General features: G+C 49.6%; 1 protein-coding gene across 2 annotated transcripts in view; it reads right to left on the reverse strand.

The window, feature by feature from the left end:
• The window catches only part of LOC142590681 (uncharacterized), a 344,046-nt gene that overhangs the window by 230,210 nt on the left and 98,827 nt on the right, over window positions 1-15,009 (reverse strand). For both annotated transcript variants that reach the window (XM_075703098.1, XM_075703097.1), the window contains one exon: window positions 11,618-13,367. In XM_075703098.1, coding sequence (XP_075559213.1) covers window positions 11,618-13,363 — 1,746 coding nt within the window. In that variant the 5' untranslated portion in view covers window positions 13,364-13,367. The remainder of the gene's footprint in view (window positions 1-11,617; window positions 13,368-15,009) is intronic.

Consider the following 15,009-nt stretch of genomic DNA (forward strand, 5'->3'; position numbering starts at 1 on the left):
TCGCCAGCTTCGTACTTCTCGCCACCGAATGACTCGCACTTGCCGTCTACGAGCAACGTCATTCCTTCTGCCCGTGATCGTCGCTCGCCGTCCCCTCGTCGCCGCTCAATTTCCCCCATTGGGCAGCGTCCGGCCCCATCGGAGCAGGAAAACTAGCTACCGCAGTTCAAGAGGCGAGAACTGCGTTCCAGTCGAACCGCACAAAGCCTTGCTCTCTTCCGACGAACGTAATCGAAGTATCTGTAGAAGGAGTCGTTACAGTGTCATTAGTCGACACAGGCGCCGCAGTTTCAGTAGTTACGGAAGAACTTTGCCGCAAGCTTCGAAAAGTAATGATGCCCTTATCTGCGCTGTCACTCCGGACAGCAAGTTCCCAGTGCATTACCTCTGTTGCCGCATGTACCGCCCGCATCGTCATTCAAGGAAACACGTATACAGTAGAGTTCGTCGTCCTCTCATCCTGTTCATACGACGTCATCTTGGGATGGGACTTCCTTTCCGATAAGCAGGTCATCATTGATTGTTCTCGCGCCGAAATTGAATTTCCCCCGCTTCCCGATACCCGTTTACATGACCTTGACGATTTTGGTGACAAACTGGCCGTTGCAGAAGACACCACAATCCCTCCGCACTCTTCTGTGATTGCGAATGCCTGCTCTACTTTCGCCACTGACACTACTGCCCTGTTTGTCCCATCGGACATTCTTGTTCGCCAATGATGTTCCCTTCCCTTCGCTGTCTTAACTGTCAGCGGTGGCTGCACGCGACTGCTCGTTTCCAACGCTAAGGCCACGCCCCTCGTCTTACGGCGTGGCGAGTGCCTTGGACGTCTTCAGCCTGCCGACTCAGTAACCATCTTTGACGCACCTCTTGATAACATCTGTTCAGACGTGAACTCGTTGACATATAGCTTGCCTTGTTCGCAGCCTACGCAAGATGTCTTCCATAGCTCAGTAGGTGCCCTCCTGAGCAGCACGCAGCATTCGCAGCTTCTCAGTCTTCTACCGAAATACCTATCTACGTTCGACTGTCAACAAGCCCACTAGGCCGCACATCGACTGTAAGTCTCGAGATCGACACCGGCACCCACGCACCACTTCGCCAGAGGCCTTATTGTGCGTCATCCGCAGAGCGCCGTGTTGTCGAAAACCAAGTAAGCGAAATGCTTGAGTGTGGAGTGGTTCAACCCTCTAATAGTCCCTGGGCGTCACCTTAGTCCTGGTTAAAGAAAAGATGGCTCAATTGGATTTTGCGTCGACTACCACCGTCTTAATAAGATAATTCGCAAAGACGTCTACCCTATACCGCCCATCGATGATGCTCTGGATTGTTTGCAAGGCGCAGAGTATTTTTCTTCGCTCGATTTACGCTCAGGCTATTGGCAAGTGCCTATGAATCCTGCCGATCGCCCGAAGACAGCCTTCGTGACCCCAGACGGCCTATATGGATTCAACGTTATGCCGTTTGGGCTTTGCGACGCCCCTGCTACATTTGAACGAACGATGGACAGTCTCCATCGCGGGCTAAAATGGAAGACATGCCTATGTTACCTTGACGATGTCGTCGTCTTTTCTCCAGATTTCCCCACACATCTGTACCGTCTCGAACAAGTCCTGCAGTCCATCACCGAGGCAGGCCTCCGGCTCAACTTGAAGAAATGTCGCTTTGGAGCCAAGCAGCTTGGAATACTCGGACACTTCGTATCGAAAGATGGCATACTACATGATGCTTCCAAACTTCGCGCCGTCGCCGAATTCCCGAAACTCACGTCCCTGAAAGAACTTCGGAGCTTTATCGGGCTCTCATCCTACTTTCGTTGTTTTATCCGGAATTTTGATTCTATCGTTGCTCCCTTGACTCAGCTGCTTCGCGGTGACACACGACTTTCTACCTGGGCCACAGCTTGCGACGATGCTTTTGAAATAATGCGACGTTTGCTCACTTCGCCTCCAGTACTGCGCCATTTCGACCCCAAGGCCTCCACGGAAGTCCACACCGACGCAGCGGCGTAGGACTTGGTGCCGTACTTGCACAGAGAAAAAGTGGGCATGATGAATACAAACTAGCCTGCGCAAGCCGAACACTAACGAAAGCGGAATCCAACTACTCCGCCACCGAAAAGGAGTGCCTGGCTGTCATCTGGGCCGTTGGAAACTTCCGACCCTACCTGTACGGCCGCCCCTTCGACGTCGTTACACATCACCGTGCTCTATGTTGGTCATTGACTTTAAAAGATCCGTCAGGCCACCTTGCGTGATGGGCTCTACGGTAACAAGACTTCGACATACGCGTCATTTACCGGTCTGGTCGTAAACACACCGACGCGGATGCCCTCTTTCGGTCGTCCACACCAAGTGACATGACTTGCATTTCAGTCATTGAGTCGGCGTTTTCGTCGCCTGTACACGTCAACATGTATGTGGAGCAACGCAAAGATGCCCGAATTGCGGCACTTATGGATTGCATTTCTGACACTTCAACAACACGCCCTTCACGCGCTATCCGCCGCCAAGCTTCTCATTTTGAGTTACGGGATAGGGTTCTCTATCGTTGAAATTGCGTTTCCGATGGCCGCAAATGGTTACGATTCGTCCCTCGCCATATGCGCACAGATGTATGTTCCGCTCTCCATTCAGACCCGCAATGCGCCCATGCCGGCCTCTTCAAGACTTACGCCAGGCTTCGCTCCCGCTTTTATTGACGTGGCATGTATACTTTTGTGCGAAAGTACATTCGCTCGTGCACAGCGTGCCAACGGCGCAAGCTTCCTGCCCCTCGTCCGTCTGGTCCTTTTCAACGCATTCCTTGTCCGTCCCGACCATTCGACCGCGCCGGTATTGATCTCTGCGGTCCTCTTCCCTACACATCAGCTGGCAAACGCTGGATTATTGTCGCTGTCGACCACCTCACCAGCTATGCAGAAATTGCGGCGCTGCAAACAGCGACAGCCCTCGACATTGCCTCCTTCCTCCTGCATCACTTCCTATTGCGTCATGGGGCACCGCAGGAACTTCTGAGTTACAGAGGGCGTGCGTTTCTTTCCGAAGTTCTTGACGCCCTTTGACCGCGTGCCATACCGTCCATCGCACCACTACAGCTTATCATCTGGAAACGAAAGCATAACAGAACGGTTCAATCGTACTTTGGGCCACATGCTATCCATGTACATTGCATCGGATCATACCAACTGGGATCTTGTTTTGCCATATGTTACGTACGCCTATAACACCGCTTCACAGGCCACAACGGGATTTTCGCCATTCTTTCTCGTATATGGCCGTGAACCTACTTGTACGCTCGACACCATTCGCCCCTACCGGCCTGACCGATCAGAGGGCACGCCTCTGTCTGAAGCCTCAAAGTATGCCGAGGAATGCCGTCAGCTGGTCAGTTCGTTCACGGCGGAAGACCAGTCTCCAAAAATTCCGTCGTGATGATGACCAACCTACCAGCCGGACTCACTACTCTGGCTGTTCGTCACTGGAAAGTTCCGGGCTTGCAGCGATAAAGAAAGGAAACGCATCAAGGCAGATGACGATTATTTTTGTGTGGCAGAAGGGGCAAGCCAAAGGGTGTAAACTGTTCTTAGAGTGTAGAGCGACGATAGACAACCCTTGGCGATTCCGTGAAAATGTGTTTAAGACGGTCGCTTTGTGTTAGTAAGTTATAATGCTTCCTCAGAATGTGGGACACGTTAGGAATAGATGCAGAGTGTGTTAGGATAAGGTTAGTTCGTGAAATCGGCGCCGATCGCTTGTCCGTGCAGATGAGTTCCTTCCGGTCGAGACAGTCGGCCGGAAGGAACTTTTTCTGTACGGTTAGTGCGTCACGAAGCTGGTTACAGTTGCGAGCGAATTCGCTATTGTCCGAACAAATTCTTTTGAACCGGATAGCTTGGCTGTACGGAATGCTCGTTTTGCAATGCTTGACATGGCTGCTTTTAAAATGCAGATATCGCTGTCGGTGAGTGGGCTTTCTGTAAAGATTTGTCGTTAGGTTACCATTGCACAGAGATGCCGAGACGTCAAGAAAGTTTATGCTGAGTGATGAATATGAATGGGAAAAGGAAATTGACGGTGCGGCATTGTTAAAGTCGGTAATGAAGGAAAGTAATGCAGCTTCACCATGGTGCCAAATTAAGAAAATGTCGTCGATGAAGCGTTTGTAATGGAATGGTTTGAGGCCACGAGTATCGAGGAAGTTTTTTTCTAGTATGCCCATGAAAATGTTAGCATAATTGGGACCTATTTTTGTGCCCATGGAGGTACCACTGGTTTGAACGTAATGTTCGAATCCCATCTGTATGGGGAATGTTTGTGTACAGCGACGCCACGTCTAGTGTGACTAGAAGAGCATCGCTTGGGACACACAAGTCAGCGATATCAGACAGGAAGTGGTTAGTATCTTTGATATAAGAAGAAAATTTAGGAGGAATTGAACTGGTAAGGTTATCTACATAGCGGGACAAATTCCCTATGACGGTACCTATTCCTGAAACTATTGGTCGCCCTGGGTTGTTTTCCTTGTGGATTTTAGGAAGGAGATAAAATCTACCAGCTACCGGGCTTAGGGGAACTAATGACTTGACTACAGGCTTTTCTATCTTGTTTTCTTTCGCGAGGTTGTCTAAAGTGTCCTTTACCATGGTTTTGAACTGTTCGGTCGGGTCGTAACTCAGATGCCTGTATAATGACTGGTCATTAAGTTGTCTGTGAGCCTCTGTTATGTAACTGGCTTTGGCCATAATGACGACTGCGCCACCTTTATCAGCGGGTTTAATGATGATGTCGTCACGGTTAGCCAACTTTTCAATTGCGTCCCTTTCTTTGGCACTAAGGTTCCGTCGGAATGGTAATTGCATTTTGTATGCTTCAAGTACATGTCGCTGCACAGCTCTGATGTATAGATCGAGGCATTTATCTCTTTGAGAAGGAGGAGTCCAGTGCTTAGTCGAAAATAAAGATGTCTTGCTAGAGGGGCACCGATCGTGGAAGTACTCGCGTAACCTCATGTCTCTTTCAAAATTGTGCAAATCATTAATCAGTTGAAATTCATTGTATCCGCCAGTTGCGGGACAAAAGTTTAAACCCCGTGATATATATATATATATATATATATATATATATATATATATATATATATATATATATTGTTACGCGCGAAGGAGACCGTTTATAACCCTGACGGATGAAGGGGACCGTTTACTTTAGGTCGCGAAGGTGAGCGCAAGAGCGGTCAGCTGGTTTATCAACTGAGCGTCGTTCTCTTCTTTCTTCTTCCACTCGGGACCGCCAGCACGTTCACTGGTCTTCGTTTTCTTCATGCGTAACATTCCTCTCGTCGCAGACGAAGCCCGCCGGGCGAGTCAATCCATGTGTCTTGATGTGAACAATTTCAAGCGGGCGACATGGACCACTTGTGTCTTGGCAGCTCTTCTACCACTCGCCGTGAGGCGAGCTATGTTATACGTGACTTCCGTGAGTCTGCTAATAATCACAAACGGTCCATCGTAGGTGGCCAAAAGCTTTTGGCATAACCCGCGTTTCCGTACTGGAGTCCACAGCCAGACTAAATCACCAGGGCGATAGGTTACCGGACGGTGGCGAATGTCGTAGCGTACTTTTGATCTGTCCTGCGATGCCAAAGTGCGCAAACGAGCAATACGACGAGCTTCTTCGGCGAGGCAGAGAGTCTCGGCGACAGTGGAATTTTCGTGACTGCAGAAGGGGAAAACAGTGTCGATTGTGTGCCGGGGTGGCCGTGCGTACAGCAGGAAGAAAGGGCTATAGCCGGTGGTCTCGTGCTTGGCGGTGTTGAATGCGTACGTGATAAAAGGCAGTACGTCATCCCAGTTCTTGTGGTCGGATGAAACGTACATAGATAGCATGTTTACAATTGTTCGGTTGGTACGCTCCGTAAGCCCATTCGTCTGTGGATGGTATGGTGTCGAGTGACGCAAGTGGGAATCACACAAACGAAGCAGCTCCTCTACGACGTCCGCTGTGAATTGTCGTCCACGGTCGCTGATGATCACGCGGGGCGGACCATGTCGCAGGATCACATATTGCAGCAGGAATGTTGAAACGTCAGTGGCAGTTGCGGAGGGCACGGCCGCCGTCTCGCAGTAGCGTGTGAGGTAGTCGACGCAAACAACTATCCAGCGGTTTCCCTTGGCTGATTTGGGAAATGGGCCTACGAAGTCAATGCCCACTTGTTCGAAAGGCGTGCTTGGAGGCGGGATCGGCTGCAGAAGACCTGCCGGAGCAGTAGATGGCCGTTTGTGGCGCTGACACTGCATGCAGCTGGCCACATACGTCTCAACAGATTGTCGCATTCCAGGCCAATAAAAGCGTTCCTGAGTCCGGTAAAGCGTCCTCGCCGAACCCAGATGGCCAGACGTAGGGTCGTCGTGCATAGCACGCAGAATCGCTGTGCGAAGGCTCTCCGGCACCACTAGGAGAAAACGTGCGCCAGTGCTGGAAAAGTTCTTCTTATAGAGGAGTCCATCACGTACACAGAAATGGTTTGCTGTCGTCGAGGCGGTCGTAGCGGTGAAGAGCGGTGTTAATTTATCGTCTTTTCGCTGTTCGGTTTTGAAGCAGTCGAAGTCTGGAAAACGCGGCGACACAGAAGCCACGAGGTGATCGAAGTCATCGGCGTCACAGTCCGTAGTACTAAGTGGCATACGCGAGAGACAGTCCGCATCAGCGTGTCGTCGACCACTCTTATAAGAGACGGTGAAGCTGTATTCTTGCAGTCGGAGCGCCCAGCGCGCAAGGCGGCCACAAGGGTCACGAAGATTCACAAGCCAACACAACGAGTGGTGGTCGGTGACCACTGTAAAGGGGCGTCCATACAGGTAAGAACGAAACCGCTGAACCGCAAATATTACCGCGAGGCATTCTTGTTCCGTCACAGTGTAATTCTGCTCGGGCCTACTTAATGAGCGGCTTGCATATGCGATCACGTGTTCGCGGTCACCGCAGCGTTGAACTAGGACGGCACCAATACCTATGCCACTGGCATCCGTATGGAGTTCTGTCGGAGCTGAAGGACTGAAGTGTTGAAGAACCGGTCGTGACGTCAGCAGGAACTTCAACTGACGAAAAGAAGAGTCGCACTCCGGAGTCCACTCAAAGGGGGTGTCCTTTCGTAGCAGGCATGTCAGCGGATACGCAACGTCGGCGAATTTAGGAATAAATCGGCGGAAATAGGAACAAAGCCCCAGAAAACTACGGAGCTCCTTGACACAGCGCGGTGCACTGAACGCTTCAACGGCTGCTGTTTTCTGGGGATCAGGGCGGATGCCATCCTTGTCGACGAGGTGCCCAAGCACAAGGGTTTGGCGGTCTCCGAAGTGGCATTTCTTAGAGTTTAAAACTAGACCAGCGTTTCTGATGCAGTTCAGGACAATATCCAGACGCGAGTTGTGTTCGCTGAAGGTGCGGCCAAAGATGACGACGTCGTAGAGATAGCACATGCAGATGTTCCACTTCAAGCCACGCAAAACAGTGTCCATAAATCTCTCGAAAGTTGCCGGAGCGTTGCACAATCCAAATGGCATCACATTAAATTCGAAGAGCCCGTCAGGGGTTACAAAGGCAGTCTTCTCCTTGTCGTCAGGATGCATCGGAATTTGCCAATAGCCGGATCGTAAATCTACTGAGGAAAAGTAAGAGGCGGAATGAAGGCAGTCTATTGCGTCATCAATACGTGGGAGTGGGTACACGTCCTTTTTTGTTACAGCATTCAAACGGCGATAGTCGACGCAAAATCTCCAAGATCCATCTTATTTTTTAACAAGAATCACTGGAGCTGCCCACGGACTAGCTGACTCTTGTACGACTCCCTTTTTCATCATTTCGTGCACTTGTTCGTTGATAATCTGGCGCTCTGATGGTGAAACACGATATGGCTTTTGTCTAATCGGATTTGCCGAACCCGTGTTGATGGTATGGCGCGTTCGAGACGCAGGGATTGCAGGTGTTTTGTCCTTCTGCGCAAAGTCGAATACCGAAACGTGCTTCGAAAGCACACCCACTAACGTTCGGCGTTCACTCGTGCTGAGCGATTTATTGACCATCGACAAAAGGGCCGTTTCCGAACTGTGGCCGTCAGGTTCTTCCGGCACATCTGTAAGTTGAGCCACTGATAAGGACGCGTGTTCCCTGGCGAAGGCTAATTTCATGCCGTCAGGTAGTATAACGGGCTCCTTAGAACAGTTTACAGTCCATAAGCCAGTGCGTCCGCCTTTGATCGACACCACACAATGTGGAACCAAAACATTTTTCTTCATACAGTTAAAGTGCATCGGTTCTACGGTAGCTTCGAAGCAGTCGGAATCGGCGCCGCAACAGACAACGGGAACGCAAACGGTAGATGATGCAGGTATGACCGTATCACCACAAACACACCGTGTAGTTTCGCGATCTACAGGGTTCTCCAGGAGTCCTGATGGAATCCTACCACTTAAGAATACTTTTCCGGTGCGGCAGTCGACAGTAGCACCACACTCCCGCAAGAAGTCCATGCCGAGAATAACATCATGGGTCGACCGAGGAATAATTACAAACTCTGTCGTAATAACATGGCCTCCCAAAAATACGTCAGCACTACACACACCAATAGGTCGCAACGGCTCACCACTCACTCCACAGAACTTTGAATCTTCGTCCCATTTAAACAAAACCTTTCGCCCTAACACGTGTTTAAACGAGACACTCATGACCGAAATTGTTGCGCCTGTGTCCACCAGAGCCATCACAGGGACATTATCTACAAGCACGCGCACTTTGTTTTTCAGCATCAACACAGGAGGTATTTCTGTTAGTAGCACGTCTCCAGCGACCTCACCTCCATCGGCCGCGCTAGCTAGTTTTCCGGTGACGAAGGGGACGCGGTGCGACGCAGCGGTGAGGGAGAACGGGGAGCACGACGTTGCGGTGGGGGTGTCAAACTTCTGTCAGATGCTGGGGAGCGATTCCGGGAGCTGCTCGGCCAATACTCGTCGCCAGACGATACGTGTGCTGGCCACGGGGCACCGTGTGGCCGTTCGGAGGGCCGAAAAAACTCTGACGGCTGGCCATACCACGTGGTTATACGCTGGTTGCAAAACCGCGATATATGACCCGGGACACCACAGGAATAACACACCGGGAGAGGTCTAAACCTTGGTCGTTCGTCGATGAAGCGGATATTATCATTTTCCCGCGTGTAGTGGGTTGGTTCGTGGCGAGTGTCACGACGATACATCGGGCGTCGAGAAGGCGTGCGCTGAGTGCGTTGGTCATAGCGCGGAGTCGGCGGGCGTGTTGTCATCCTCGACTGTGGGGCTGCGCTGTACTCCACGGCCGCTGCGGTAACCATCGGTTGCCAAGGGGCCGAATGTGGCGCCGTCATAGCCTCACGTGACGTGTACACGCCATGGTGGTCACCAGTGGAATGCAACAACCCTTCGCGGCGGGAAAGTTCCTCGCGGACAATCTGTCGGATGGTCGAAGGAAGGTCGAGGCAAGGACTCGTGTCCACACTGGCAACCGTCGTAACGTTTGCCAACCGACCAAACTTTGGCGCAATCCGACGCATCTTTAGCGTTTCAAAAGTTCTGCAGTGCCGTATGACATCGGACACAGAACTGAGGCTCTCCTTTCCAATTAGAAAATTGTACACATCCTCAGCCACTCCTTTCAGCAAATGCCCAACTCTATCTTCTTCCGACATGCGAGCATTGACCACCTTGCACAGCTTTAACACTTCTTCGATGTATGTTGTGCATGTCTCACCTGGTAGCTGCGCCCGTTGCGACAGTGTCTGCTCCGCACGCTTTTTTTGGCGACTGAGTCCCCAAAACACGCCTTTAACTCGTCAACAAAATGTTCCCACGTCGTAAGCGCGTCCTCGTGGTTCTCATACCACACGAGGGCGGTATCGGTCAGGGAGAACACCACGTTGGTGAGCTGAGCGGTTGCATCCCACCCGTTGGATTTGCTCACTCGTTTGTAGTGGACGAGCCACTCGTCGGCATCTTCCCCCGCTTTGCCTCCGAAGGTGGGTGGAACTCGGTAGTATGGCAGCGGACTGCTAGGCGCTGCCCTCGGAGTGGCTCCTTCTTCTGGCATGTCGAAGATGGTCACGGCTGATGGCGGGAGGCCGGCAAGTCGACGGCTTCGACGAAGCTGCGGCAGTGATGGTTCCGTTGTTGTGAGCGATACCCCGCACCTCCACCACTTTGTTACGCGCGAAGGAGACCGTTTATAACCCTGACGGATGAAGGGGACCGTTTACTTTAGGTCGCGAAGGTGAGCGCAAGAGCGGTCAGCTGGTTTATCAACTGAGCGTCGTTCTCTTCTTTCTTCTTCCACTCGGGACCGCCAGCACGTTCACTGGTCTTCGTTTTCTTCATGCGTAACAATATATATATATAATGCGCCTGATTTCCTCAATGACCGTGTAGTTGTCTGCTTTCATGCTGTTTGTTCAATAATATCGATTATCGATAGAAGCATGACGTAAGGATTGGTAGCGTGGACATAGGTGATCTACCCTCCCGTCTCTCGAACATGCAACCGGCTGTAGCTACTGAGTGGCTGACATGAGCTTTCGCTCTCAAGGCCCTATTTTATATCGATCGGTTGGATATTTGATTCACTTGTTTCACTTAAGCATTTACCGGTATAAAGCTGCGGCTCCGCTAATGCTGGAATCCGTCAAAAGGCTGGAAAGAAATTAATAAATTAATAGATTGACTCATTAAAGAAATTAATAAAAGTGGAGGAAAAGCATAAGTGCCAAGTAAGATTTGAATCATTGACACAGAGAAAGCTAAATTTGGTTTTACATACTCTTTATCGCAAGTAGGATTCTAGCGAGCAGCCACCAGTAGATTGAGTGATCACTTATACGGCAAATATTTTGGGCTGGTTAGAAAGTATTGCCTTAAATATATTGGTAATCAGGAACCTAAGTTGAATGCAGGGCAATCGTTTCTCCCTCGGCACATGCGCCAACATTACACACCAAGTCCAATAGCGAATTCACGATCTTATAACCCATTTATTTTTCTGACTTTCCCGTCTGCTCGACTTCCTTTGATACCCATATGGTTACCATACCGGTCTATGACCCCCCCCCCCCCCATTACATGACCTTCCCTAACCTTATTTTTATTCTTAAACATAATAACATCCATTGCATGTGTTATTGCCATCTTTCTATCATTTGCCTTTACGCGCCATTTTCCATTGCTCGGCGCACGATTCTTTGCCAACGGGATTTCATCCTGTGCTATTTATAAAACAATGCTCCGCAGTTGCCACTGTGTTCACGATAGGAAATTGTCTAACAAAGTTGTTCAGTAGCTCCAATTTGCTTGTGAGGCACTCAGGGTTGAAATCTCGAGGGCAGACTGTGGTCTGCCTGTTCTGATGCTTGGCCCGAATGGATGCGAAGCACCAAAGCATGTACGCAGAAGCTTAGGGGAGGTAAAGAAAATGTGTAAATTTTCTTTCATCAAACCTACATCCAACTTCGAAGAAAACGATCCCGCGTGCTCGATGTCGCGCTGAAATAGCGCCCTACAAACACACATAAGATTAGTATGCGTGTGCGGTGCACTTACGTGGGGACACGACGGGCCTCTGCATTGCTGGTCCTTTGGCGGCAATACAACTTCGGGAACATACTGTGACTCCGCGGGAACCCTGTCGTCGCGCGGCGACTCTGCATCAAGACTCTTAGCGTCCGGATGTTGGCCTGTTTTCTCGCCTACTACGCCATCTTGTTTGCCTTGTGCAGGAACGTCAGGAGATTGCACTGGAGGAGATGCTTGCGATCCACCAGGCGTATAGTTTGGCAGTTGCGGCTGGCCTGGCAGTCCATTGTTGGATCCTTGAGCAAAGCCTTGAGGCCCTTGATTGTAACCTGGACTTTGGTTGCCTGCAGGGTTAATTCGATGAGGATAACTGCTGGGATCCTGCGTGTAGCCCGTATAGCCCTGTGGTCCTTGTATGTAGCCAGGACCTTGAGGTGCTCCGGGATTAGGATAATGGGGGCGCTGGGGAATCTGCGCATTGCCTTGAACAGGGTAGCCTGGACTTTGAGGTCCTTGGGGGCCATAGGAAGGTCCTTGAGGGCCACCCTGCGGAAATCCTCCAGGATAACCGGCGAAACCTTGAGGCAATACATTGCGGTAGCCACCAAAGCCACCACCATAGTTGGGATATCCGTTGTTGGGGAAACCCGGGAATCCTGCGCTATACGGTTGCTGCGGGCACGTGCACTGGCACACAGGGCAGCCAGGCAGTGCCTGTTCTAAGGAAGGCGGTACCAGAGGACCAGCAGCTACGATAGGCGGGGCGCTCTCGTTGTCCTTGGAGGGCAACGCAGGCTGTTCTTGTGAAGCAATAGGAAACGAAGAAACGCTTTGTGCCAACGGCGGTGCGGGCTTCAGTTCCGAAGTTACTACTTCCGGTTGTTTCTTCGGTGGCACTTCAGCTAAAGGTGTCGACGTGGCCTCCGTAGGGTACTTGTTGGCTGGAGGTGGCGGCACAACATTAGGTTTATTTTCTGTGGCAGCGGGAAGAGGGTTATTGTACAGCGCAACTGGAGGTTTTGCCGGGAATTGACCCTCGCCATCTGGGTAAGCGGCCGCGGGCACGGATTTGAGTGGACTCTGCTCTGGTCCGTCGGGGTGCTTGCCGTTTGGAGGGAGCGCTTCCCTGGTCGCTTCTGGGTTATATATAGGAAGTGGAAGATTGTTCGTTGGGGGAACGCCTCCGTGCAAATCTGGGTATTTTTCTGGCATCGGTGAGTTCGGCACACCCGTCGTTTTGTCGTGGTGTTTCTGCACTGGGGGAGCCCCTGCTTCGGTCAAATCGGGGAACTTTGCAAGAATCGGTGGCCTGCTGGGTGGAAGGTAAGGTGGCGATATACCGAGAGGATTTTCCCCAGTTGGTTGCTTATAAACAGGCTCTCCGGCCAAAGGTGGCTTCACAAGTGAATGATCACCTGCGTCGGTATAATTGTACAGGGGATCATCCACGCTAGCGGGAGGTTTAGTTTGTTGGGGTGATGAAGGAGGGTGTGGGTGGTGTGGTGAGTGCTTGGCCCCGCCATGCGGATGCTTTGGTCGTTGCTTGTTGTGTGGGGGACGTTCACCTTTTTCTTCAGACGATGTGCTCTCGTCCAGATCATACGGCGAACCGAAGTGTACCACACCGTCGGGTCCCTGTAGTGCGAAGCGCCGACCAGCTAATCCAGCAGGCCTCACTCTGCCTAGGGTCCCAGGCCTGCCAGCCGTAGCCGCATGAAGGTTGATGATGTCGGCGCACATCAGTGCCAATGCCCACACGACGACGCTATTCATAGTTCTGCAAAACAGATTGTGGATAGGGTATAAATTAGTAAATTGTACTAGCGAACAAGGTTCATAAAGTAAAACGCAAGCAGACCTGCGCTTAGACCGGGAACATAATTCTTCTGGCGTAAGCATTTGCAAAAGAGACAGAACTGCGAGATTTACAAATTCTTATAAAGAAGGTAAATGGGCGCGTTTAGACAGTTTCATTCGCCCTAACCACTCAAAGGTAAGCATCGCAGGCGATAATGCCTCACATATATAACAGATAAAGACTAGCTCAGCGGAACACTGCTAAGTATTGAATATATTCAAAATTAACATTATTCAGAAGCCTTACTGCACGTGTCATACATTTAGAGTCCAGCAAACAATAAATTCGTGCACAGCTTATCGCCATACATGATACCAAAATGACTAATACACGGAAATCCTGATTAATTTATTTATTCATGAGTAAATTTATTATTTAAGATACCTTCCAGGCCACTAGAGGCACTGCGTAAGGATGGAGAGTACAATCAAAGACTGTTAAATACAATATTTAGAATACATATGTGAATACATATACAAAAAGTAAAGGGTAATAAATGCGCTAATATACCGTAATATAGTGTTACAATATGTACAAGGAACAAACCGAATGTTTTGAACACGACAGCTCATTCAAAAATAAAATTTGGCACATTAAAATACAGTCACTGGAATTACAGAGCGAGTGGGACATAATTAGGCCATAACAAAACAGTATTTAACGCATAGTTGCGCATTAATAACGGGAAAGGCAACGTAAGAAAATACGTTATGTTATGTAGGGTTTTATATATGCGTTGTTAGAAGAGCCTTGGAATTTTTTTCGTCACTCTCATAAGGTATAATGTTAGGAAGGTCGTTCGAAAGGCGAATGGCTCTTGCAAGAGCGGAGTTTGTTGAATGAATTAGTGTTTCCGTAATGCGCATGAAATTGACCGATTGTACAACAACCTTTGTGACTTCTAATCAGTAGTTTTAAGTGGCAGAATTGATGGCGCTGTTTGACGGACACACTTCTGAAATAATTATAGCAGGGATACATCACAACAATCATACTTTAGTTGTAGTCGTCGTTATAGTCATAACAACGTGAAATAAAACACGCAGCCCTATTCTGCAGATAGATTCTAATTTTTTTTATATAGAATATTTCTGATGGGGGAACCAGACAGATGCAACGTATTCAAGCTGAGGTCGAACAAAGGCTAGGTAAGCTAGCTTATGAATGCCTTTATCAGAATTATGTACCTTGCGTTGCATGTACCTTCATGTCTCGAAGAATTGGCGCATATATATGCATGCAATGTGCGATTACTACGGAAAAGCCGTAGTTAGATTAACACCAATAAATTTATATTGAGTATCATGCAAATAGTGATGTTATTTATGTGACAGAAAACGTAGAATTAGTGACAATTTTACACTTAGATACGTTAAGGTTCATTATTTAGTGTTACACCAAAGAGAATTACGTTCTAAAGCATTTGGAGACATGTATGATCATCGGCACCATTAATAGAATGATAAAGAATGCGGTCGTCCGCAAAAATGCACACGTGTGAGGAAATGTTATTCGGTAAATCATTAACGTATATTAGATGTAGTATAGAAAAGAACGCCGC

The sequence above is a fragment of the Dermacentor variabilis genome, chromosome 8 (genome assembly GCF_050947875.1).
Source record: "Dermacentor variabilis isolate Ectoservices chromosome 8, ASM5094787v1, whole genome shotgun sequence".
Taxonomy (NCBI): domain Eukaryota; kingdom Metazoa; phylum Arthropoda; class Arachnida; order Ixodida; family Ixodidae; genus Dermacentor; species Dermacentor variabilis.